Genomic DNA, 27589 nt, shown 5'->3' on the forward strand with positions numbered 1-27589 from the left:
CCATTTCAAAGAAATGGGGATGTTTCGAAAATAAGCATTTACTCCAATATCAAAACAGCTACGGTAAAAATAAAAAGACGTGCATCATCCCGGACATAATGCAACACCACATGCGAAATTACACAGAAATGCGACGTACGGAAGAATGCGTTTTGGCTGCGAACATCTTCCAAAAAACTTGGCATCTCTTAACCATGGGCAAAAACATCTGGAACCACTTATAAAAACCACCCCGTATCTGCATGAACTTTTTTGAACCCCACTGCTATTCCAAACAACGCGTTTTCTGGACCATTCCAATTCGCCTCGTAATTGTAGGGGTGCGTCTGCGATATTACATTGACCGCGAAAGCAGCAACGGCAAAAATACACATTCGTGCATCAACACGGGCATGCCCGCAGACGGCGTATAAAATTGCGTGCCGATTACACAAAGAGAACCCAGTGTTTTGACTGCGAACATGAAAAATCAGCCGATTACAACACTCCGTCCGGAGGTCCTGTCCTCCTTCACGGAGTAACAAAAGCAAACGTTATAACTGGAAACCAACGTAAAAATGAAGAAAAAAAAACGGATTAAAAAAATTATTCGGCGAACGGTGTTACCTAGCACGGTCTTAACCTTGATCCTGACGATTTGAATCTGAAAATAAAAACAAGAAGTACAAGCTTTTGCCTTACACTACCTAAATTTGAAATAGAAATTAAAGCTGTCTGATTTCGTTATAATCACCAAAGTCGTATAGACTACTACACAACTGTTGTAGCAACACTCGGGTCTCGCGCCAACCTGATATACTATAATGCATGACGGGATAGCGTCATTTTGTTTATGGTCGCCATCTTTTCATTCACATGATATACTAGTAGTAGTAAGCGTCCCGGCCGGACGAGTATGAAAATAACTGTTGATACATCATTGCATTGTAAACAGGTTGGCCTGGGCACGTTGTGAGGATGCATGATTTGTGTTAACTGTTCAGGAGCCGGATATCAGCAAGACTAAACTTACCGTCTATTATCGGTAAAAAAAATTGTTATTCCAACGAGGCTATAACGTCCTTGCAAAAAGGAAGTCGACGCTACAGAACAAAGTACAAGTCAGAAGACTAACAAAACTCGAAACACAAACGGTATAATTAAAATAACCCCTAGCCTTGCTGGAAATGTATATATTCAAGGAAAATATGAGTAAATGCAACACACAACATGTTCTTAACCTTGATCCACGGGGATTGAATCCGAAATACAATGGAGGTAGAAAAGAGACCTCCATGGAAATACCATGGAGGTAAAACTCCATGGAAATACCGAACAAGATTTTTTTTGCTACAGCGGTAACACTCAGATCTCCCGCCTAGCGGATATTATAATGCATGACGGGATAGCGTCGTTTTGTTCATGGCCGCCATATTTTTCTACCCCGGTACTAGTACTAGCGTCTTGAGTATGTATGAGAATAGCCGAAAAGTGAAATTTGTATAACGTGAGGTTGACACACATCATTATGTTTTAATTTGAGGACAAACATTTTGTGTTCGTTGTTGAGGAGCCGGTGTCTGCTATCGCTATGACAAGACTGTCCGTGTAAGACTTACTCACAATTACGAGTGTGTCTTCTTCGGGCATTTTTTTTACCGTAGTATAACAGGCTTTTTACATGTTTTAGGTTCGTGTCTTCTACCGAGTTTCAAGACTACTAGTATCATTACAGCTCAAAATGTCCATAGAAGACGCACTCGTGATTACGTCGATCACTCGACGTATTTAGATTTTTGCTTCAAGCCAGGGGCGTTGTTCGAACCCAATTTTGATTTCAAATCCAGTTCAATCGAAAATTGGTTGCACCCGTAGTACAACTGGTCAATTTCCCATGCGACAAATGTCGACTAAAATGGTCCAACTCCTGTTCGTGTAATATGGTGAAATTCCCGTCTGTATATCGACCGTGAAGTTCCCGTACGGCGTTCGCGGACGGACATCAATAATGTTGTTTGTCAATGCTGGTGAATTTCCCGTACGCGAAAATGACGACTAAAATGGTCCAATTCCCGTTCGTGTAATATGGTGAAATTCCCGTCTGTATATCGGCCCCAAAACACGTGCGCGCACGGTCAGCCCTGAGTGGTGAAGTTCCCGTACGGGACTCACCATTTCTAGGTGGAGAGATTCCCGTAAGCGGGAAATTCTCCACCTCCGCGGCAGCCCTGAGTGGTGAAGTTCCCGTACGGGACTCGGCACTGCTAGGTGGAGAGATTCCCGTACACGGGAATTTCTCCCCCTCTGTGGCACAGTTCCCGCACGGGAAACTCTCCAATTCCCGTAACCCAGCTTAGCTCCTAGGTGTGCATCTTGCAGGTGTGAAGTTCGAGGAAGGTGCTGTTGACTGGCTGAGGGAGAACGTACATACTAAAGCAGTGTTTTTCAAGATGCTGCAGGTGAACTCAAGTAAACAGCTGGACTGTGTTGTTACAACACGGAGACCGGGATGGAGGGGGTATCTGCTCTCTAGTATGTGTTTGAATGAAGAACTTGTACGTCGGGGTTTAGGGAAGGTAGCTCCTATAGAAGGCCTGCAGGTCGGGACCACGTATGTAAAGCTGACAAAGAGGCTGCTAAGAGCAGAACTTGTTGCCGAGAGGAAACGCAGAGGCGTGTGGACAGAACCAACTGCAGTTGAACGGTACAAGGCCAGGTACGACAACGCAAAGGAAGACATGAAGATGGCGGTTCAGAGGAGGAAGAAGGAGGTGGTGGAAGCTGGCAGAGTCTTGGCATCACCTGCATCATTGTTTAAGAGTCTTTGGAAATTTGCCTCAAAGAGATTCAGAAGAGAATAACATTTATACAGAACAATCGTGCAACTTGTGTGACAGTGAGAAAGGTTAATGCTGTGAATCAGTGGGAGTCAGTGGAAGTGGAATGTAAAACTTAGGATCAGTACCTCTGTGCTGTTACTGTTACATTTTGTAGTTCTCTTTATTCATTATCAAATAGACATGACAGTACATTTAAGTATGAAAAATAAAGTTCTTTTTTGTCAGTATGCATTTCAGTGTCTTTCATGAATGTCATATCTGTAACTAGGAAAATTTAGACAAGTATGTTAGACATTTTGATATTGACCAATGGTAAGGCAACTAGATAGTCCTTTTCTTTAGACAGGTATTTTAGCAGAACTCCCTTGGTGGTGGCCTGGTAGGAACCCTCCCTATTGTGAAAGTTGCTGCCTTGAATTGTTCCAGTTCGTCTGGTGTTAGTTTGTCTGTTGGAGTGTATGTAATATCATCTGTCCCTGCGGCTGTCTGCCCTGTTGTGGCTGCAGTTGCTGTTGCAGCACCAAATCCTACATTTCCTGTTGCAGAGCTCCCGCCAAAACCTGTACCTGTCTGAGCTCCAAACCCACTAGACGTCGCAGTCCCACCGAATCCTGTGCTTTGTGATGTGGTAGTGGAACTTCCAAATACATTTGCAGGACCTCCTGCACTGCCGAACCCAAAGCCGCCACTGGCAGGGGCCTGACTTTGCTGCCCAAACAGCCCTGCACCAGGGGTGGTTGATGCAGAGGCTCCAAAGGTGCCACCTGATGATGAGGTACCAAAACCACCTGCTGTCCCAGATGGTGCACTTCCGAAAGAACTGCCTCCGAACCCTGTGCTGGATGCCGAGCCTTGACCAAACCCTGAAGTAGCCATGCTGGCAGATGATCCAAAACCACCTAAAACAGAACAATTGGGTACAAATTAAGTTGTGTGCTGTGATATTCTGATATCACAAGTGATTTTGCTAACATGCTTATTAAAAAATTGTAACACTATTGGCTTGTGATATGTCACAAAAATAGTATCAGTTTTTTCCTTAATTCTACGAAGTCTAAGTTTGCATTTTAAACCTGATTTCTCTGTCCATCTCACTATGGTCCTACCTTGTGACTGACTGCTGCCTCCAAAGAAACCACTACTTCCACCACTCACTTGGCTGTAGATAAACAAACAAAGCATCAGAATACCTGGCTAACGTGGTACCATGCAATCGTGGGACCACTTTAATCATAAAACCCATAACCAATAGAGAATCAGTGGCCAAATGGGCACTTCAGCATGCCTAAGTTTAGCCTCAAGGCTTCATATGCAGAGAGAAAAAATGAAAAAAATAGAAATTTTTGAACAATACCTGGGTGCTGAAAAACCTCCAAAACCTTGTTGGCCTCCGCCAAACACGGATTGGCTGCTACTGCCTTGTAGTTCAGCAATCTGGTAAAAAACGACAAATTTAGTTTTTCCTGTTTGCAGTTTAGAGATGAAAGGATAGAGAGCGGTTTAGAGAGCGGAAGGATAAAGTAAAAGTAAAAGTAAAGATGAAAACATCGTGACCATGAGAGATGTGTAATATTATGCACATAAAATATCAGCCTCCTACACAAACCAAAACTGTGTTGAGAGATTTGTATTGAACTGCCCTCGTACAGTGATATAGACTACTAATTCTAGGAAGAACTACAGTGGAATGTGTCAGTTGACAATACATGTATGTACATACGTGTGCATTTTAAAATGTACATTGTACTGTTGAAAACAAGTCTTACAGAAAGTCAAGATTATCAAAGTTGCAATTATTGACACAGTTATAACACTTCTGATATATGGTTGGCAACCAATGTAGTCTATAAGTATAAAGAAAGTCTTACAATTTGTGCCTTGACGTTGATATCTGGTCTCCTGTATTCGTCTTTTTTGTTCTTGTACTTCTTCATCATCTGTGTCAACCCTTCCACCTGCGGAATAGTTCAAAATGATATTCAAAACTGAAACATACATGTTTATCATTATTGAACCACATCTCATCCTATGTATGCAAGGTGTAAGGGTGAACCTATTATAAGTTTCAGGTACAAACCTTATTGTTGAAGTCAAGCAAAAGTATAATCTAGTTTTCAAACTGGTAAAAAAGTTCTTTTGATATTCCTATCAACTTGTGAATGGGGGGATTTGTAACAAGGGCATGACATTGACAGAATGACATTGTTCTGGAAACAACCCTTGATGGTTTCCGACAAGCACACATTCAGGATTACAAAAAAGAGAACATTCAGTTATCATGTCTTGGATGGGTACTTGAAGCGAACATTAAGGACCCTACATACATAGCTGTTGAATGTTCCAGCAGCCTCAGCTTGGTATGCCTCCCATCTAACCTCTTCAACAGAGATGTCTTCAAAGCCTAGGGATAAAGAATTGTGATATTAATAAAGCAAACCTGAACAAGTGACCATCTCTACGTAAGGACCACCTGGCTAATGCAACCACTTTTTGGTGACACAGGCACACTGTCTATACTATAGTGATCACTTGTCCACACAGACCAGATTTTATATTGACTTAGTCAACAGGACTCCATTCTGTTGTTGCTGACTCCCTTGAGTCAGATATACAAATTGGTACAGGGTTGACTGAACCAAAGACAGTTTACAGAACGTACCCAGTATGCTCTTCAGGTCCTTGGTGTAGCAGTAACAGGAAAACGGCCACATCCTCGATGTTTCCCAGATTTCCATGTCCTTCACAATAGTTTCTCTGGAAAGTTACAAAAATGCAAGTTAGTGTTAAAAATAAAAAAAAATACTCTCACTTTCAAATTTAAGAGTCAACTTGTTAGCTTTTTGATCTAGCACTTCACATTTATACAAACAGCGAAGGTGCTAATATATAAGTTCTGAATCTCATAATGGTATGTACATGTGTCAATCTACCAACCTATAATATAATTGTTCAATCACAATTCCTGGTTTTCATGATAAAAACTTGACTCAAGTTGTTGTTGGAATTCTGGTTTTGTAGATTAACTGGTACACACATTTACAGTCACTTACATGATTTGTTCTGGAGTTGGGTCGCCATCTTTCGTGGATAGTGTGTCAAACTTGTTCTGACTCTTGAAGCCAAAAGTCTGTTGGCTCTGCTGGCCTCCAAAGCCTTTCTGACGACCAAAAGAACCTCCCCCTGTAAAAAAAAGAACAGCTTTGCTACATTGATCATACAAGCATTGCAGTTCAGACATACCGATACTTTTCTTATATAAATGAACTGAAACCTGGACACTTAAAACCCTTTTTTTAGTTTTGTCAATTTTCTTTTGCCACGTGCTTCTATGGACCCATGTCATGACTGTCACACTATGCACCGTTAACTAGCATCTACCAGGCTTCAGAAGCGATTGGAAAGAGGCCAAATAGACAGATAACATACCAGGGGAGTTGGTCTGCTAAAGGAGTACATATTCTGCCTCTTGTATGTTATCTGTCTATTAGGCCAATTTCTACTCTTTCCAGCTCCTTCTGAAGCCTGGTAAAGGCTAACTGTTAGCCTCACATACCTCCGAATCCTCCTCCTCTCTGTCCTCCACCAAACCCACCACCTCCACCTGAACCGTAGTCATCTCTCCTGCTGCCACCGCCGCTGTAGCCGAAGCCCCCACCTCTGGAGTCATAGTCTCCTCCGTAGCTGCCCCCACCACCACCACTATAGCCACCTCGCTGACCACCTCCCCTGTAACCACCACGCTGACCACTGCCACCGTAACCTGATCCACGCTGACCACCGCCCCCGTAGCCACCATGCTGACCGCCACCACCCCCATAACCACCTCGCTGGCCGCCTCCACCGTAGCCTCCACTGTAAGACTGCTGCTGGTAGCCTTCAAATAAGCAAGGAGGTTAACTTCTTGAAAGAATCAAAGTTTGTATAATTTTTCTATTCTAACTAATGGACCAATAGTAATACTATGAAAGTTTATTTTTACAGGTTACATGAAAACAAGGACATTATACATGTTAATTTGTTATCTATGAAAAAATCTTTACGGTTACTAATCCAGCAACGTAACGTTACGTATGATGCCTGCCTCCTCGATTCTACACTACTAAAATTTTATTATTGGGGAGATTTTGCCCCCCTCCCCACATTTGAGTGATCTCGAAGTTGTGTTTTCACCTTACCTTGCCCACGAGGATGTTCGTTAAAACATCTGCTTCCGAACTTACAACTTCCCTGTAGATAAAACTTACACACAACCATCTTAATATCTCTGTGTGCCCTGGACGGATGGAATTTGTAACTTTCGATCACGATTTCGTTTCGATTGCCGCCATCTTTGAATGCATTGGATAAACATAGCACCATATTTGTCAGCGCAGTAGTTTGTGACGTCAGAGAGACATAAAACGCACAAAATCTGGCATTTCAAGACAAAAAAATGTTTCTCAAACTTCAAAACAACGTACATTCAAGATATTTATATTGTAATTCGACGAATTTGGATTTAAACTTACATTATTGTTCTACTTTGTGAGTAATTTTGCATGGCGCAAATGGAGTGCTAGCTTTACAAACAGAGTTCAGTTCGATTCTGGCGGTGCGTGCAAGCAATCAGCTATTCCGGAGAAGAGACAATTTATTATAAAGATGAGCACCCCCGGGAGCTTTGCTCAGAAGAAGGTAACTTTCCGTGTGTTTAGGGTAACGTTACAAGGACGAGCAAAAAATTGTTAAGCCTTAACTGCATCTGTTGCGTTACGCCCAAGGAGCAGAGGCAGCGGCACAAAAATATTGAAAGGGGGAGGGGGGCGTTTGTAAGAGAAAGTGACACAAGACATATAAAATAAAAAAAAATATAAGTTTATAACGTTATAGACACCAAGTAGCTTATATCTTTAAGACATTATTTTACAACAGCAACAATTCAGGTATATATCCTTAACAAATTTGGTTGTGTGGACAGGTATAGACAGGATTCAGTACTATCCAAAAAATAAAGGAGAATGGGGGCGGAAGAGGTTGGACTGGACAGGGGGGGTGGGTAAAATACCTGGACTGGACAGGGGGGTTGGGTCAAATACCTGGAACGGACAGGGGGTTGGGTCAAACAAATCTGGACTGGACAGGGGGGTTGGGTCAAACAAATCTAGAACGGACAGGGGGGTTGGGTAAAATGGATCTGGAACGGACAGGGGGGTTGGGTCAAACAAACCTGGAACGGACAGGGGGGTTGGGTCAAACAAACCTGGAACGGACAGGGGGGTTGGGTCAAACAAACCTGGAACGGACAGGGGGGTTGGGTCAAACAAACCCGGGTTGGAGCCAGACTGGAACTTGGTGGGTATTGGGTGTATTCAGCATTTTAATTATGGTTTGGATTTTATCTCTCTGAACAGTCTTAGATGTTTAATTGAAGGTTGGAGAATGATTTTTTGCTGGATAAAGGACATTATAAATATCATACAATCATAAACATAGCTTCAATATGCATACCACTCTCATATAGAGTCCATATAAGGTCTATAAGATGTACATACTGTAATGTTACAGAGATAAAATTTGTTTTAAGTTAACGCATCAAATTTCAACTGTCCCACACCTTTCATATAAAATAATTTAAGTGACCAAACAGCTCAATCCCATGTCAGACCTTATGGACTTATCAGGTTATAAGTACCAGGAAGTTTATACTGCCAGCTATCCCTGTTTAGTGATGGTTGGTGTGCTCCTCAAATTTGTCCTGCTATATAGGATTTCTTCTTTTCTTACATGCAAATATAAATACAGTAGTAGAAAATCTTAATTTAGAAAGTAAAAGTCCTTTTCCTTTTCAAAATTTATCTGAAACAACATTTTACCCCAAGTAATTAGTTGGTTACTGTAAAGTTAACAAGCAAGTGTTGTAAAGTAAACAAGTTAATCCAGCATTCTCTTTCAATGGTTTGCATAACAAAAGGATCAGTAGAATTTTAGCCAAACAGTTTCTCTCAGAATGTTATATACCACACATCAAGGTTAATTTCTTTCCATCTATGAATCACTTTTATAACTTATTAACTTCTTTGTTGATCTAAAAAAATATGTCATGCATGGTAGGGTGACTGTGGAGATTGCAACTTGTCCGTAACATATATTATTATTGTTCCTTTTTATCTAGTTTCGTACATGTATAAGCTCCTTGGTTCAACTGAATATGGAGTCAACTGCATAGGTTTTTGTTTTGCAAATGTTCTTGTAACTTATAAAAGAATAAAAATTGTCTTTGATTTTCTTTTCAGTCATTTAGATAATATTCAAGTGCAAGTGTGAATCTGAGTGTATTACTGTACCAACAACAAATCAAATGAACTGGGTATCACTCACTCCTGTCCATTGTTTTGCCCGATTTGATGCAAACTACAAATCAGGGCTCAAAGTACTGAGGGTGCACCAAAAATTGGAGCTGTACACCCAATCTTTTTCTGAGTGCACCCAGATATTCTGGTAGCCCAATGTTGAAGAAGAAACCGATAGGGATTTTTCAAAGTCAGAAGAAACTGCCAAGGAGCCAACCTGGCTTTTCGTGTGAGGTTTTTTAATGCCATCTAGTAATCTTGTTTTGTACAGTGCACCCAAAGTCTTTTATGCACCTAATTGTTTGGGTGATTGAATGCAAAGTTCATATGCCAAATATACCTGACTAACATATGGGTACAATTTCTCAGATAAGACACATTTGTTGTTATTTAGTAGCCTCCACCAGGCTTTTCTGTGGGATTACGGATTGTGGCATATGTATTTCGGCAAAAAGGATTGGCCTGGGGAGTCAGTCTGTAGAAGGTTGTTTCTTTCCGGATACAATCCAGTTACCCTCCGAAATCAAACCCGAAGGTGGCCAGGCCAAACTAGCCTGGCAAATATTCTTGTAAATAGTCTGGTACTAGTGGTAAAGACTAATTAATTTGGTCTAACATCATTTAAAAATATCTTTTACAGACCATCTAAAATTGAACTGCTTTATTGGACAATTATTTTGCATTTGTTAAAAAAACTTTGATTTACGAGTACTTTTCATTATTTTTAGGTTCTTTTCCTATCCAAGGGTTCTAGTCGACTTGTACTAGACTTTTGGTGTACCAGGATTTCAGTTTCCACACAACCAGCTGCAGTAACTCATTGAAATGCTAATTACTGTCTCCATGTCCTAATTAGTTCCTATTGTTTGCTCAGACATTGTTGTGTTATCAGATTATGCTAAATTATATCTCAGGCCAAAGTCATTTCAGCAAAATAAAATTCTAGGGTAAATTTCAGGACAGTCAGGTTTACACAAAGTCATTTGATTTGCCGAAAGAATTAGAAGTCATGAGTACAGTCTTTACAACACTGAAGGACTGAAGGTGTGGGCCAGGCTAGTTTGAATTATTTTGAATTTTCAAAACCAATACTCTGATGCAGTTGAGCAAAACAAGGAGGTCAGAAACAAATTTTAACCAGCTCCTTGTTTAATACAAAACCTCCTTTTATTTCCTTTTCAGTCCATTTAGGCTCTTTCAAGCCAAACCCAATGCCAATGGACCTGGAATTCACTGCTTGAACAAACAAAAGTCCCTACAGGTTCCCATTGTTTTCCCCACCAAACCAGCTAGGTTCTTCATAGGTTAAGTCCATTGAATTTCTATTTGCACTCAGAGCATCATAAAAATATCACATAAACTCCCATCTTTCATAAAAGGACAATGGTATAAAACTGTACATTGATTGTCATACAACAAGACAATGTCATGAATTTCTACCAAGTCATATTTTTCATCCCTAACAGAACTCAGGGTTCAAAATACCGACTCTTTTGTAAACAAGTCATGACTTGTTTGCAAAATGTTTTCTGTGTGAAACTTGAACATGGAAACGTCAGATTGCCTGGCATGATCCACCTGGCACGCAAATGTCAAGCTGATCTTTTTATAACCCTGATGAAGGTAACTTAGACATCCAGGTAAACAATATTCAAAGACGAATCAAACTTTACTACTGGATAAATTATCATGGTGATTACTTCAGGACATTTCCAGGAGGCCATCTATAGATAGGTGCAGCTACAACTCCACTAACTGGAAGGGAGGATTTCCCATAGAACTCTCCAGTACATGCAGTTGTTCCTGGCTGTGGTGTTGTATTAGTATTACCATAACCTACCCTATCCTCATTTACATAACAATAACAGGGACACTTATGTGTCTTTCATTCTTTGTTCAACTGTTTTTTCTAGTTCCTCCAAGTGCAGTTTAGTGCCACTGAAGAAGGGTGAGAGATGTTTCAACTTGAAATGTCCCAAAGTAATCTCTGGAAAATCATTGCCATCTTGTACTGTTTTGCTCCGCATGTCTGCTCATAATTGCTCAGTCCTAAAAAAATTGCACTGTGCATTTTCCCTGTGAGGAATTCCTCACAGGGAAAATGCTCAGTGCATTTTTTGGTGCTTTTCTTCATACAATCATACGATGCCCAAATCTATATGGTGGAGCTTAGTTCAGTCTCCTCATAGTGATGTTGAATGCTGAAAAAATTAAACAAGTTTAAATACGTTCAATACTTGACAATAGTCATTTCATGCACATAAACGCTCAAAACTCAAAAACGTACTAGTAATTGCCTAATATGAAAAAGGCAGGTATATTAGGACAAATCTGGAACGGACAGGAGGGTTGGGTAAAATGGATCTGGACCGGACAGGGGGGTTGGGTCAAACGAATCTAGAATGGACAGGGGGGTTGGGTCAAACAAATCTGGAACGGACAGGGGGGTTGGGTCAAACAAATCTGGAACGGACAGGGGGGTTGGGTCAAACAAATCTGGACCGGACAGGGGGGATGGGTCAAAATAATGAAATTGGACCGGACAGGGGGGTGGGTAAAAAAAATTCTGGACTGGACAGGGGGGTTGGGTCAGAAGCTGATTTGAGACCTCTTCCACCCCCCCTCCACAGTTATTTTTTGGAACAGCCCATTAGCCCTGCAAGAGAAGCCCTGCAACAATCGCTGCAGCTACTTCAGTATATGATGAACGAAACACCAGGGGCGAGTAGAAACGTTATAACGACAACAAAATACCACATAATACGTCAATGATACATTCAACATTGACTCTGACATTTTCCAGAAAAAGGAAGCCTTGCGGAGGCTCTCCCAGGGGTTTGACAGAACACCACGAGGTGTAGGGAGAGGGGGCGGACCAGACAGAGGAGGGCGGGAGAGGGGACCAGGTGCAAGGAAACGGTGGCCAAGTGACAGAGCTCCTGGAGCCGGGGCCAAGAGAAGAGTCAGTGTGGAAGGTAGGATAACTGTACCACTACCAGTATGGATTCCATAAATATAAAAATAAGTGTATTCGCTGTTCATTATTCATCAATTCATCAATTGTGCAGTAAGATGAATAGTGTAGAGTTGAGTCATCAAGATGCATCGTCCAACCTCCGTTGATGGGGAACAACAAACAATAAACCAGATAGTGAGTGAGTTTGAGTCAAAGGCAACAGCCTGTTACTCTCCAAGCAGACTGTAGGGTTTTCTTCTTCTTCTTCTTTGGTATGGGCAGCCAACATCGTCATGCCGATGAATCTTGCTGCACTGGTTAGGTCAGGAATTGAAGTCTACTGCAGATGTTGGTGTTGGTTCCAGGTATTTGGTTTGGTAGTACAATGTTAGATGGTTAGTGTAGGTGGGCCAACTTATCCTTGAAGGATGCTAGAGTAGGCACGGTGGCTGTCTCTACTGGCAGAGAGTTCCACTCCGGAATGTTGTGGGGGGAAAAATGTCATTTGCCTTTGTTTTACATGATAAGTACTACTGGTAGTATTTAGGCATGTTGCCTTTTTTTGGGAGAGGCTTTCTACTTTGTCAGCTTTTCATCAGTCCCCTTAACTTGTCTACAGTTCTTGTTTATACCATGCTTGATACATATTGAACTCTAAGCAACCCCCTTTGCCTCATTTTTCCAGCAGGAAGCAGGGTGAACCTATTTGCACAGCAGGCTGAAACGATTTTCAGTGGTGCCGGCCGTGACCAGTTTGCGAACGTCTTTGCTGCAACATCAGCCAAGAGTGAGGATGCCACATCTCAGTCATCCAGTCAAGCTCTGGGGCCGGCAGCTCTGGAGAGCAGCAGTGCTGCCTTCCCCACAGCGGGAACACAAGGCTTCGGTGTGTTTGGCTCACCATCACCATCATCAGCTAGTAAGAATCTCAGCTCCAGATTTGGCGGGCAGGCTGTGTTCGGAGCAGCATCAACAAGTACCACTGGTGGCTTCAACTTCACCACCACCGACTCCAAAGCCAGCTTCGGTACTGGCGAGACCGCCACGACTGGAGGGTTTGGTGGCAAGCCAGCCTTCGGCACCACTGGTGTAGCCAAACCTTCCTTGTCATTCAGTACAAACACCGATAAGGGTGCGGGTTCTCCCGGCTTTGGTGGAGGCAGCCCGTTCAGGGGTGACATCCCGTCTTTTGCAAGTCAGACATTCGGACAGACGTCCGGTGGTCCATCTGGATTTCCACCATCATCAGGCTCAGCGAACTTCCCCTCAGCTGGGGCTTCAATATTCGGACGGCAGGACCAGCAGGGCTCTGTGTTTGCCAAACAAGAGGAAACGAAAACAGGAGCTGGTGTTTTTGGAGGAAAGGGACAAGACACGGCAAACCCGAGTAAGGATAACAAAGGAACATTCCTCAGCAGTGCAGGGAGGGAGGGAAGCCCCAGTAGAAGACCAGTGATTGACAGGACTTCGGTGTTGAAGCGAGCTCTGACTGATGCTGCTGATGATGCTGCCAAAAAAGTCAGCAGAAGAGTAAATGTGCAGTCAAGCCAATCAGGACAGATGAAAGGTTAGTGTACCATGTCACATTGTGTTGTTGCTTATTTGTTAACATAATGCCATAATGCATTCCTTTACTTTATATACATGTATGTCTATATGTCTGGTAAAACTCTGTTTTAGAGGTAAAAGTTTGGTTGCCTCACAATAGCAGCCCTTCATAACAAGTTCTTTTGTGTTGCTTTGGTAATCTTTGTTAATCTTTGTTGGCAGAAATGATCACAGCTTATATTCATAACATTTCACTTTGTACTAACTCTCCAAGTTTACCAAGTGGTTCATGCTACTGTTTTATCTACTGTAGTTCCCCAGAAAACTGCAGCAGCAGGGGAGGCAGTAGATGATCCTGACTTGGAGCCGTACCAACCCCTGGCCCGGCCCAGACTTTCATCTTCTGACTCACAGTCAGGTAAACGTGGGGAACAGTTGTTGTCATCCCTTATCACTCGTTGCTATGATCTACCATTAGTACATACAGGTTCCCAGCGACGGAAGACGTTATAGGAACACTACATGGTCATGTCTGCTCATAGAAAGCATACCGATCTGCCACATTGCAAAGATTTGGTAACAAAAGCTTCTAGTGACAAAAGTACTAGTAGAACCGTTTGGTAGAGATGGTAGAGATGTTGCAAAGTGTGGTAGGAAATGACATGATGGAATGGTGAAAAGAAGCAATGCTTTTTACAATCTATGTGATTGCCTTGTTATTTTTTTAACGTAATTCAACCATACCGGTACCATTGTAAAGTCAGCAAACTTAACATAGTTAGAGCTTTCTAGAAAAGTTATTGACTTGAATGGTGAATTTCTGTCTCCAGGTGCTGGAAGGAGGTTCCTGACAAAAGAAGAAGCCAGCACTAGAACCACTCTGCGCTGTTCAGACATCCCCAGAACGTGCAACGACAAGGACTTCCTCAGACGGCACTTTTCCAAGTTCGGAAAGGTGGTCAGGGTCCATCCCAACCCTGAGAAAAAGACAGCCGTCGTCGCCTTTGCTGATCATGTGAGTTTATTCACACATTTTGTCCTCTCATACAAATTCTTCTTTAAAGTATACCAGTATACCATGGTCGCCAGGTCTCTGCCAGGGTGATGATGTAAATCACTGTGTGACTAGTAGTATATAGGCTTGATGGCACTATTTATTTATGTATTCAGAATTGTAACATGACAATACAAAGTGTGCACTAGGCAGCAAGCATGCTGATAGCGTGCACACCTAACACATACCTGGACATAGAAAAACAACAATAAATTAAATAGTTAGAACAAGATATATCCACAAATAACATTTATCTAATAAATTACACCTGCAATTAAAATCAATTTTATAACTGTAATTGATAGCACTTCAGTTTGCTATCTGTCTTACTAAGTCAAAAATAAATTACTGACTGTGACAAACTTGTTTTTTCAGCAAGCCGCCTCCGACGCCAAACGGAAGGGCCGTCTGCTGAAGAAGGGAACTCGGCCGATCACCATCTTCTGGGGAGCCGGAAAAACCTCTCCCAAGGGGAAAGCTGCAACAGGTGAGGCAGTCAGCATGTGGTATTCTGGAACAGGGCTCAAAATCCAAAAAGTTGCATGCAACAGGAAAATTTAACCTGCACCACTTACATTATATTTGCACAAGACATGCAAGAATGAAGGGTCAACCCTTACATTTTGATGAGCATGTCTTGAAACCCTTTGATGTTTGGACTTACAAAGACAATATTTACACTCAAGGTTCTTTTATGTATCTCTTAAACGTTGAATGTTATGCAGTAAATAGTAGTTATATTCATATTTTTGCGGGGATGTGTGATTTCAGATGCAGGCGCTGCAGCATCAAGAGCAGAGCCCATCGCCAGCACTTCAGGACTCAGCTCTGGCATAAGGAAGTCTGCACAGGGGGCAGCTCCTAAACCTGAGGCCGTGAGGTCTGGAGCAGCAGCAGGCAGTGAGAGGAGGGAGAGGGAGGGGGAGAAGAAGCCCACCATGGGGATAACCAGCCTGGGGAAACTGAGGGGGATGGCGGGGAAGACCGCCTACGAGAAGTTTCAGATCCTGGAACAGAGAGATCGCATCATCAGGCAGGGTGAGGTGGCCTCCATGGTTGTTAGTACATATGATTGTGTTTTGCCTTGTCCCATCCTCATCTTTGAGGGTTGGGGACTATAGTAGGATCCAGCATCAGCCTCTTCCACCCTACTCTGTCCTTTGCCCTCTTGTGCATTCTGTTAGGTACCTGCTAGCCCAGTATCTGATAACACCTTTTACTTCAAAGAATTATACTTTGGTACTTAATTGGCTCCATTAACTACAATGTATCATTAGATAAGTAATGATTTGTAGATAATCTCTCCAAAGAAGTCTACTACTAGTTAGAATTAAAAACTTGCCATCTTTTTCATTGTTAACACACTAGTCCATTGAAGCAATTGGCAATTTCTGACATGTCATCTCTCCCACCTATTTAGGATCGAAGAAGCAGACAGACCTGGCCACGGCTAAGGTGGTGGTCGGCACGTGTCGGGACATGTGTCCGGAGAAGGAGCGCTACGAACGAGAGTTCCAGAACAGGCTCTCCGTCTTCGAGACGCTTCCCGAGGATGACAACCGCATCGACCATGCAAAGGTATTTTTTCATTTCTTTTTATTTCGTCCTGAGGCCTAGGAAAAAAATGTTGTGTTTCCTGTTTCAGTCCTGAAAAAATTAGGGTCGGTAGGTAGGGGTTTTCTTTTTCTTTTCTTTTCATTTTTTTTAGACTGGTGATCTCTAATGATCCAACTTATACAATAGGGTTTAATAAAGTAAAACTTGCATGATGAAGACACTTATATTTTCAATGTCAATGTTGGAAAACTGATTGGCAATGTGCAACATTTCATCACTCGGGTGTCAGATCGTGGAGCTAGAAAAGGTCAATTGGCTCAAAAGGTTTATGGCCCTTGCAGGAATTAAAAAAAAAGGCTAGTGTTGGCAGTTTTTTCTATGGTCGGTCGGGAAACATTAAACACAACATTTTTTTTGCTAGGCCTGACCAACCACCTCATGATTTGGTACTGGATGCCAGGTCTGATAGTCAAATGCAGGCTTAGTGTTTTTCGTGTTGCATGTCCTTTTTGTATATCCGTATGTATTTTATTGCCCTGTTGGACATCATTTAAGTCCAACAAACGGAATGCTTTGGAGACAGGAAGTTAAGAATGACTTGTACCAGGGGGAAGAAAAACTTTGAGACTTGCATCAGGACTCATCAGATGCTCTAAGCATAAAACAAAGAATAAGTACATGTGCATGGTGTAGAAGAAGTATTTTCATGGTCTTATGAGACTGACGAAATGTACAAATTGTTAAGTCCACGCAATTACTATGTACCCCTGCCATGTTGATTAATCTTAATAAAGATTGAAAAATGAAATTGAACTTGCAGGCGGTGAAGGAGTACGCGCGCTCGTCTGCGGATAAGGAGGAGCCGCTGCCCCACGAGCTGCGGCCGCCGGCAGTGCTGACCCTCACCATGGACTACCTGGTCAACAATGTGCTGGACACGGGGCGGGACGGGAACTGGGGAGACTGGTACGACTTTGTGTGGAACAGGACCAGGGGCATCAGGAAGGTATGGTGATGTTTGTATGCTTGCTTGTTTGTTTAGCATAACCACCTCAAGGTGTAACACACCTGTAGAGTAAGTACTTCTTCTTCTTCTTCTTTATAAATACCCTCGAACAACCCCTGTACGGGGTATCACTGGGGGGGGGGGGAAGCGGTACACGGGTTATGGCAGGGCGGCAAGTACAAGCAAGTACAAGTACAAGCCACATAAGACCAAACTGTAAGGTTCGATCTACTCACACCAGGATGGACCCCTGCTCTTTTCAGCTGAGCTCTGCACCTAATTATTGACGGAAGCGTTTTCGGCTCAGGACCTAGAGGTCCTGGGTTCGATCCCCACCCATGTCACCGATCTTGTGTCCTTGGGAAAGGCACTTTACATGACTTTCCTCACTTCACTCAGGTGTAAATGAGTACCTAGGAAGGAAGAAGAAGAAGAAGTATATTTAAAAAAAAACAATAAAAAAACACAGTTTCCTCCCCCTGGCAGGACATCACCCAGCAGCTGCTGACAGACCCCACGGCAGTGGACCTGACAGAGAAGTGCGCCCGCTTCCACATCCACTGTGCCCACCAGCTGTGCCAGGAGCCCATGACGGTCTTCGACCCCAAGATCAACAACGAGAACCTGACCAAGTGTCTGCAGAGCCTGAAGCAGTTCTACCACGACCTGACCGTGGACGGGAGATTCTGCCCCAACGAGGGCGAGTTCCGTGCCTACGAGCTGCTGCTCAACCTCAACCAGGGAGACATCCTCAGGTGAGAAGTGTGGTTAGGGTTGAGTATTTTCTATTTACACAACCAGTAAAGGTTCTCACCTGCTTTCGTTTTGATGTCTATCAGACACCTTCCTCAGAGCTTCTGACTGGAGTTCTGCAACTCGCCGCTATTTATCGCCAAAGTAGGTGCCACTTTTACGAAACGTAAGCAGGTGAGAACCTTAACTGGTTGTGTAAGAAGAAAAGTCTATACCCTAAGTATCTTCCAACCTGATGAAATTACTTATGGAAAGGTGAAAAGTGTGGTTTTGCTTCTGTGGCTAAAAGTTAAAGGAGATTATACGTCCTGTGATTATGTTTTGTAGTAGAGATTTGGTCAAGTATTACCTAGGCCAGGGAGACATCCTCAGGTGATGAGAAGTGGTGCTGCCTCTGTGTTTTAGAGGAGATTATACGTCCTGTTATGATGTTGTGCAGCTGTCAATTCATCAATTTTATTTTTGCAGGGATTTAATCTTGTAGGCAAAGGGGAAAGGAAGCTTTCTCAGTGTTTTGAAATTACGGTTGAAACAGATCTTTAGTACAGTACCGATAGTATTACTAGAGAAATGCATGGATGTCTCCCTGCCACCTTAGCCTGTAACCGATGGAGAACTGATAGCCAGATGGCTACTTCAAGTGTGTTTAAGGTTAATTCTGACCCTCTTGTTTGTTTTGTCCCCAACAGAGAGGTTCAGCAGCTCCGACCCGAGGTCAGGAATTCCCCACAGATGAAGTTCGCCCTGCAGGTCTTCTCTGCCCTCAACAACAACAACTTTGTCCGCTTCTTCAAACTGCTGTGGGCAGCCCCGTACCTGCCTGCCTGTATCATGCACAGATACCTCACACAGGTAAGTCTACCACAATTCACAATAACAAATGTAATTCTACTGATAAGTAAATAATGTATTTGAAAGCATAGCAACAGAAACACCAATTGTATGCTACTGAGGGAAAATATTGTATATACTTCTGAAACAGGTTTCATGCCGGTAGCCAGGGGGGGGGGTCGGGGAGTTTGGAAGAACAGGTAATTTCCAACATAATAAATGAAAACTCACAGTTCATTATCATCATCATCATTCTTGCTGCATTTCAGTGCTTGGCTCCGATGTGGGCTGTTAATGTCTTACAACTTTCAAAACTTGTGTCAGAATGTTTTTTACCAACACAGATGAACTTTCCAGCTCTCATGCGTACTAGCACAACTAGCGACTGGTGTACCTCGTCCTTGAGCTGGTAATATAGTGTTACAGAGATTCTTTATTGACACAACGAAATGTACAGGGACTTTTGTATGGTCTTCTACAACTAAAGATCTAACAAAAGCTCTCATGCGTACTTGTACCCCTGTTCCAGGTCCGTACACAGTCGATCAAGGTGATGAACCGAGCCTACTCCATCACGGGTCGCACCACCCAGTTCCCGGTGGAGGATTACATGCGCATGATGGGGTTTGAGGATGAGGATGAGGTGAGTTAAACTTTCTCATACAAACAGTGGTTACATTTCGCTCCCAATACTATAATAAGGAGAGAAATATGTTCTTTTTGCTGACGTTCCTGCTACTGTAGTTTTTGGTAAAATAGATTTAACTCTTGGATCAAATGATCTGAAATGTAGCACAGTCATTTACGAAAAAACTTTTGGGACAGTCTATTCCTTAATAGGGAGGGATGGGAGTAAAATATGTAGTGGCAGCTGGTTATATTACACTAAACAACCTGCTACCCCTAGCTTTTGCACATCTAGTTGCAAGCAATGTTTAAAGCTATGTATTGAGGATGTTCCTTCTGTACTTGGTGGGTAACTAATCCATAATTATGTTTGTTTAAAGTTAAAACTTTTGGTCCAACACAAAAAATTCTCTCACCTAGAGCTTTTGACCAGTCACTCTGGTCTTCCTCAGTAGACTGACCCAGTGAAGCTTGTGACGTGGCTTCTTTGAAGTGTGACATCAACACCAAAAGTTTTAACTTTAAACATGTAACTACCAATACAGATGAACTTTCGTGATACCATAATTGTGTTGTTCAGACTGCCATCTTCAGCGAGGCGTTTGGGCTGGCAGTGCTGGATGGTGCGGTAGGCTTCAACCGTACAACCTTTATAGAAGGGGAGAGTGTGCCCCGGCCCAGGAGGTGTGCTGTCATTGTCAGCAAGAGGACAGTTTCTGTCGGAGAGGTAGGGACGGATTTGTGCATCTAAAACTAACCAGTGTATCAACTTGTATACATTCAATTAAGTGAGTGGCAGTTAAGTTTTTTTAATTGACTTCATTTACAATTCATCACTAAGTGGTGATCGTTTTTGGCTTTCCTGTGATGTATCAAAAATAACGACTCTCAATTTGTATGTCGCAGGTCATAGCGTAACTGGCCAGTAGACTACTTTGCTACAACTCACTGCTGCAGCAGTGTTAAGTGCTACTATTTTTGTCTGTTAGGACTGGAAGGCTTGTAAAGAAGTATGGGTAAAGGAATGAAGTCTGCCATTTCTGATTGCTTGTTAAGATTTTTTGTGTATTTATTTTAATGTTTCTTCTATTATAGATAGTGCAGGGTAGTCCTCTCCCTCCCAACATGGTCCATGTGCCAAACAACAGTTTTGATGCAGCAGGTTTTTACATAGGAGACAACCAGTCTGATGTTACTATGGATACCCAGCTGGTGAAAGGTACGTGCAAGTGACTTGATTTGATTTATTGAAACTGTAACAATACAAAACATGTGGGACACAGCCAGCTGTTGCAGGTGTTGTGTCCAACACATAGAAACAAATACAGGACATGACAATACTCATTTTCACTTAAGTGGAGAAAGTCGTGTTAAGTGCCTTTCCCAAGGGCACAAGATTGGTGGCATGGCAGGACACGAACCCGGGGTCTCATGGTTTCCGAGTCAAGCACTCTGTTGGTATGGCACACGACCCCATTGCTACTGTAAATTGTCACACTTCATATTGTTACAAAAGGCTGAGCTGTGGGTTTTTTTGTATCTCTTTGTCTGGTCAGGGCAGGTTGAAAGGAATAAGGTAGTCGACATGGGGGAATTTAGGAAACAAAGGAATGCATACTTCCCGGAAGTCTGAAATCTCTAATTTCTTCTTTGAAATAATTACAGTTGACTTAGATTGTACTTCACATGGTTTACTTAAGGTTGAAGGATTTACTTTGCTTCGAATTCAATGTATCTTCATTTTGAAATGATCAGATAAGAAATTGCTGTTTTTTTTTGCAGAAATTGCAGAAGCACCAGTGCCTGCTGTAGAAGACCCCCCCAGGACAGAACCCCCACCCCCCTACACTCAGCCCCCTGCGCCCCCTGTCGCCGTGTCCCCTCCCTCACCTGCAAAACCCCCTGCACCACGCTTCTCCAACGAGGTAAGGATTCTAAAGCTTCAAGCCTTTCATTTGTACCTTATAGGTCTGTGGATAAGAATCTGAGGTAGAAATAGACATGTTTCTATTGTTGTTCAGTTTTTTTTTAATAAAAGGTAACAAGACATGCATTTATGATAAAGCATGTGTTGTTGCCTTAAAGCTTACAAAGGCTTCAAAATCATTTCTTAAATGTCCCTTACAAGGATGGGCATGCATGTATGTACACAAGAAAACTGTTACTCAAACAAATGGATAGATTAGTTGAAATTTTGATTTCAATTTTTTGAGATTTTGGTCCAGTTACTTGAGTAACAGTTTTCTTGTGTATCTCATTACCTGGATGTCTAACCTTCTTTAATCTATGCATTAGTAAGAATTGGGAGAGTAGAAACAGAAAGACACGGGCCGGGGATCGAACCTACACCGAACCTGGGCACCAGCTCAGACCCCGACGCTCTAACCATTTGGCTAAAAGCTCTAGACCCCTCGGCTGGGTCAGTTGGTAGCACCTATAAACCCCCCACTGTTACACATCTACTAAATGTATGACATTTATTTATTTATTTCATCTCAAGACGGCTAGGTAGCCCCAATTCAGCTTGTATCAGCTGTTTTCCAAGGGGGCCCAGCAAAATTACACAAGACATTGTAACATACAGTGAGACAACATACAGTAAACATAAAAGTCCGATTCGTCAAAACAGAGTCATAGTCCTATACTCAAAGTCCTGGCCATTCAAGGTCAAAAGCACGAAAATCAAGGAATGGAGGTCAGAGGTCAGGTTTCATATGACATGTTTCAAGCCTGCTTTAAACTGAGATAGTAGGTACAAATGTACATATCTTAGGTCTGCTGGAAGTGTATTGAAGTGTGTCATACTTTTTCAGGCCATAAAGGAGGTAGCTCGGGACCTTTTCCTGGAGGTTATCCAGGAGTTCTGCCAGAACATCTCGTCCCACATGGTGGGTCTGGCAGACATCATCAAGGGCTCAGCTCTGTACCTGGAGGACTTCATACAGCAGAGCGTCACCGACATGGCGAAGGGTGTCGTACAGGAGGTGGTGAACGAGGAGAGGGCCAGGATACTCCGGGAAAGGTTGGTCACTCGTCAATATACATGTATGGTTGCTGTTTCTTTTGGTTAGGCTGGTGCAATGGCCAAGTGGAGTGTTTGCCTTGCATCTGGTAGGTTGTGAGTCCGATCCTTGGCTTAGTCATACAAACACACACCACTACCTGTGGAGAAGCCCCCTGCTGTAGTGATTACACAACTGTGTACCCCTAAGGCTAGAGAAATGGAGATGGGTGCTGCCCTATGCTCCATTATAGTTTATACTTGTATAGGTGTGGGAAGGCACTTTGACTTGATTTGTTTACTTTGATTTGTTTCAGCTGGAATTTAGTCCTTGAAAGCTAGTTTTTGGAGAGTCACGGATGAAATATAGTGGATCCTATCAAAAACGTCTGAGAATTTACCCACTGGCAGTTACTTGATTTATTTTGCATTATGTAAATGTTCTACCCAAATGTCTCCTTCATTGACGTTATATCTCCATTTTTCTTGATGTTGTCTTCTGTCTCTATCAGGCTAGCTGCAGAGAGAGCAGAGGAGCTGAGGCATTGTCAGGAGAGAGCAACAGAAGTAGTATGTCAGGAGCTGGTGGAGGAACTTTTGCGGGAGGAGACTGTTTCTTTGGCCACTGCTCAAGCCAGGTTTGTGACTTGAAGCTGGACAGAACAAACAAATCTCAGATTAGTACAGTCTCTAACCTCATTATCAGCATCATGATTTGAATTATTGTATAACGGATGGTTCAGTAATATGTATTTTCTTTTGATTTATGAATAAACAAATAAGTAGTACAGTCTGACCTGGCCAAGAAGACCATTCAGGGGACAGATAAAATCAGGTCTATGTGGAAAAGTGGTCACTATTATGACAGGATTCTTAATGTGTGTTTTGATGGGAAGAAATTAAGAGACCACCAAAAAGTGGTCACAAATGCTACGTATTCCTTATGTAGAGATGGTCACTTGTACAGGTTTTGACTGAATGCTTATACATGTATGTTATTGTACACGTAGCTGGTAGGCAAGCTAAAACTATTAAATTTCAAGCCCAGTTTCCTATGAGAAAAGATTTACATAGCTTTGTAGACTTTAGACTCTGTGTAGAATTTATCGACTTACGTTTTCAAAGATTTACAGCCACTGATAGAACCCTTCTAAACAGGGAGGTTCTTCTCCAACTGAAGAAGGAGTCTGTGGAGAGATGTACAGTGGACATCAGCAGTGCTGTACAGGAGGAGGTAGTAGTAGAGTGTGTCCGGGACGTATGTCAGGAGGTGGTGAGGGCAGCGGAGGACCTGCGAGACCAGCGGCTGGCTGAGCTGGAGCAGTGTGTACAGCTGGCTCAGACTGCAAGGATCTGGAGAAGGTAGCCAGTTCTTACACTATCATGAAAGTTTTAACTTTAAACAGCCAGTTCTTACCATTGCCAAGGAGGTCATGTTTTCTGTAGCATTTGTGTGTGTGTGTGTATCTGTAAACTTGATAACTCGAGAATCTTAAGATGGATTGTAGTGATAGGTACTAGTTGGATAGGTCGAAATAAGTATATTTTGGGCCCCCTGGCAGCTTGTTGTGATACTGCAGTGGTACTGCGGGTTTTGATATCTCGTGATCTCGAAGTTTAGATGGTAGGTACAAAATGTAGCTCTTACATGCATGCTCAGGAAGAAGTGGCATGAGTTTGGGTCCCCTAGCAGCTTGTTCTGGAAATGAAGGGGCATTCGTTCAAAAATGTTTGAAGGAGGATAATTGGAAGGAGGATAAAAGCCATGAACCGAAAAAGGCTTTAGGAGTGACAGACATCCCTTAATTGTAATACTTCGTTGCTCCACTAGGTGGCGCACCAGCTATGCCATGAGGAAGCGCCTTCGCCGCTCTATGCAGGAGTTCCCCAGCACGACCACACAGAGACTTCCCTGGCAGAAAATCAGGGCTTTCTTCAGAAGGAAGAGACCTGTTGCCAATCCCATGAGGTAGATCTTTGTACCTATTATACAACTGCATATATAGAGTTGGTTGTCCCTGTACATTTTAGGTACAGGGACAGGTATACTTGTTTGGTTACAGACCTTGACCAGTACCTGTAAATCAACAAGTTTGGCCAATCATTCAGATGTAAGTTCTACAGAGAGCCATCTGTCTTTTCTTGTGGTAAATTGTTGTCTTTGCATGAAGGTGTGTTATATTTTAATCTAAAAACTTGACTATCTACAAATTTTGTTAACTATCAAATGCTAGTCACTCAGTATCTGGGATTTTAACGGTAAAAAATGTGTATGAAACAAAGACTAAGCTTTAACTTGTCTTCCAACACTTAGATTACAGAAATGGGACTTATACATTTCTGTAATCTAAGACTTTGTGTTGGAAGCACCATGACTTGTACCAACACAGATGAACTTTCATGCTAAGTAAAAAATATGTGTTAAGTGTAAAAAATTAGTGTGGATTAGATATACATGTTACAGTACCAGCAAGGGCATTTTGTTCTCTTCCACAGTTTGGTGAAGAGCTGGGAGGTGACGTCCCTGGCCATCGACATGAGGTTACTCCAGGCTAAGGTCAGGAGAGAGAAGGCGTGGTCTCCCCTGGACCTGCCTGCCCTCATCGCAGAACAGCTGACTACAGCAGGAGCTGACCAGTCCAAACCACCAGCCACCAGGCAACAGAAAAACTTCTACTGGAAACTGGTGCTGTCTTTACCTGATCTCGGTTAGTCACACAGGTTTTTGTTTATCTAGTAGTGCGATTGTGGATGCAATACTGTAAATCTTGAAACTTTTGCTGTAGTTTTATTTTTGTGGTTTTTGCAGTGACCTCTCCACCACAAATTCATCACACTGGAAATGTGCATTTCCAATGTACACAATGTACAATGTGATTACTACTGTACTGTATCATCTCTCTCTGTCTATCTCTCTCTTTCTCTCTCTGTCAGTCAATCTCAAAAGACTATATATCAGTAGACTAGTCACATGTTAAATATTGTTCTTCATTGTTTATTTGTCTACATGTATTTCATGCTACTTCAAAATAGGCTTCATAATGGAATTGAATCGAAATAGGCTTTGGGGTAGAATTTAAGATAAATCTTTGTTCTTCTTTCTCGCAGATGAGGAGACCCCAGCCACAGCCCAGCTGTGTAACTGGCTGCAGACTAAGCTGAAGAAAGGCTCAGTCCCAGACTCCTTAGGACCCTCCTTATCCACAGACTCACACAGGCTACAGACTCTGTCTCTGTACACAGCGGAGACTGGGGAGCCGGGCAGGAAAATCTGCATCTGTACAAAGGTGGGAATCGGTTAACCTGGCTGTGTTGTACCAAGTTTTTTTGGGGAAGACAGATCTTGCACTTAATGGTTAATAACATTGTGAACTAGAATTCCGAGATCTCATACCTCCATGAAATATGATCTTGATATGTAAATGTAAATTACCTCTTTAATTGTGCAAATGACCTCTGCATTAACATGATATATGCATCGTGATGTATGTTAACTTTTGATTAACTTAAAGATGGCCCAAGTATGACATTCTCATCATTCACCATTACGAAATCATAGAATTTTCGCATTAATTATACAAATTAGGTCATCATTTGCATAATTAGTATCTGTTGAAGTTCCGCCTATCATAGGTTACATACATTACATGTATGTAAGTAGTATAATGTAAAACACTGTAATTATAGAATTTCCTCATTAATTATGCAAATGAAGTCCTCATTTGCATAATTCACATTTAATTATGTACATCTCTCTCTCAGCTACCTACACACCAAAAATAATGAAAATATGTTGTTCCTGTCTGGACTTATTGGCTTTTAAAAATTTCGCCAGAAAGTGCCCTGCAGTTCCAGAACAAGCCGCTAGGGGGCCCAAACTCATGTGACTTCTTCCCAAGCACGAGAGCTACCTTCCATCAAAATTTCATGACCCTAGCATGTCCAGATCGCGAGATATCAAAACCGGAAGTTGCGCTGCAGTACCAAGGGAAGCCACTAGGGGGACCAAAATCTAATCATTTCTAGTTTTCGTCACACCCTACCAACACACCAAGTATGAAACCAATCCATCTAGGCGTTCTTGAGTTATCTTGTTGACCAACAGAGGTAATTAAGCATCTTTCCACTGAGCAAAGATTACAATACGTAGAACACAATATGTTGTTATACCACTCTTTGATAAATATAATTATAATAGACTTATTGCAAATTCTTGCCCAAAGGCTAGTGCAATTAACATGAAGAAGATAAACAAACAACAATTATTACATTGTACTAGTAACAATATAACAGATGACCAGTCTAAATGCTTACTCTAAATTCTAACTTGTTGGGTTATACATTATTACCTCCATGAAATGTGTCATGGAGGTTATATTTTCAGTTGCGTTTATCTGTCCGTCCGTCTGTCCGTCTGTCCGTCCGTCTGTTGGTCAACAAAATAACTCAAGAACGCCTGGATGGATTGGTTTCATACTTGGTGTGTTGGTAGGGTGTGACAAAAACTAGAAATGATTAGATTTTGGTCCCCCTAGTGGCTTCCCTTGGTACTGCAGCGCAACTTCCGGTTTTGATATCTCGCGATCTGGACATGCTAGGGTCATGAAATTTTGATGGAAGGTAGCTCTCGTGCTTGGGAAGAAGTCACATGAGTTTGGTCCCCCTAGCGGCTTGTTTTGGAACTGCAGGGCACTTTCTGGCGAAATGTTTAAAAGCCAATAAGTCCAGACAGGAACAACATATTTTCATTATTTTTGGTGTGTAGGTAGCTGAGAGAGAGATGTACATAATTAAATGCAAATTATGCAAATGAGGACTTAATTTGCATAATTAATGAGGAAATTCTATAATTACAGTGTTTTACATTATACTACTTACATACATGTAATGTATGTAACCTATGGCAGGCGGAACTTCAACAGATACTAATTATGCAAATGATGACCTAATTTGCATAATTAATGCGAAAATTCTAGATTTCGTAATGGTGAATGATGAGAATGTCATACTTGGGACACCTGTAAGTTAATCAAAAGTTAACATACATCACGATGCATATATCATGTTAATGCAGAGGTCATTTGTCACAATTAAAAGAAGAAATTTAC

At 42.2% G+C, this 27589-nt stretch overlaps 4 protein-coding genes across 4 annotated transcripts in view; 3 read left to right on the forward strand and 1 right to left on the reverse strand.

The window, feature by feature from the left end:
* The window catches only part of LOC109482398 (protein C3orf33-like), a 12275-nt gene extending 9324 nt beyond the window's left edge, over nt 1–2951 (forward strand). The window contains exon 2 of the mRNA XM_019785105.1: nt 2344–2951. Coding sequence (XP_019640664.1) covers nt 2344–2840 — 497 coding nt within the window. The 3' untranslated portion in view covers nt 2841–2951. The remainder of the gene's footprint in view (nt 1–2343) is intronic.
* A 25-nt stretch (nt 2952–2976) lies between these two features.
* On the reverse strand, nt 2977–7149 carry LOC109482380 (nucleoporin-like protein 2). The gene is made up of 9 exons (XM_019785082.1): nt 6995–7149; nt 6373–6693; nt 5870–5999; nt 5479–5573; nt 5144–5220; nt 4688–4774; nt 4174–4253; nt 3926–3978; nt 2977–3718 (listed from the first exon to the last, which is right to left on the reverse strand). The coding sequence occupies exons 1-9, from the start codon at nt 7071–7073 to the stop codon at nt 3171–3173; spliced, it is 1470 nt and encodes a 489-aa protein (XP_019640641.1). The 5' UTR covers nt 7074–7149; the 3' UTR covers nt 2977–3170.
* A 271-nt stretch (nt 7150–7420) lies between these two features.
* On the forward strand, nt 7421–24454 carry LOC109482414 (germinal-center associated nuclear protein-like). The gene is made up of 19 exons (XM_019785126.1): nt 7421–7493; nt 11952–12123; nt 12790–13671; nt 13966–14070; nt 14483–14667; nt 15082–15193; nt 15478–15744; nt 16127–16284; nt 17084–17269; nt 17756–18024; nt 18712–18874; nt 19383–19496; nt 20061–20207; nt 20576–20699; nt 21272–21405; nt 22294–22502; nt 22994–23119; nt 23640–23843; nt 24313–24454. The coding sequence occupies exons 1-19, from the start codon at nt 7461–7463 to the stop codon at nt 24452–24454; spliced, it is 3732 nt and encodes a 1243-aa protein (XP_019640685.1). The 5' UTR covers nt 7421–7460.
* A 563-nt stretch (nt 24455–25017) lies between these two features.
* LOC109482232 (germinal-center associated nuclear protein-like) overlaps nt 25018–27589 on the forward strand; it is a 10291-nt gene continuing 7719 nt past the window's right edge. Inside the window, exons 1-2 of the mRNA XM_019784924.1 lie at nt 25018–25189; nt 25590–25768. Of these exons, the coding sequence (XP_019640483.1) occupies nt 25018–25189; nt 25590–25768 (351 nt within the window). The remainder of the gene's footprint in view (nt 25190–25589; nt 25769–27589) is intronic.

Source organism: Branchiostoma belcheri, unplaced genomic scaffold, assembly GCF_001625305.1.
Source record: "Branchiostoma belcheri isolate BF01 breed outbred unplaced genomic scaffold, Haploidv18h27 scaffold6, whole genome shotgun sequence".
Taxonomy (NCBI): domain Eukaryota; kingdom Metazoa; phylum Chordata; class Leptocardii; order Amphioxiformes; family Branchiostomatidae; genus Branchiostoma; species Branchiostoma belcheri.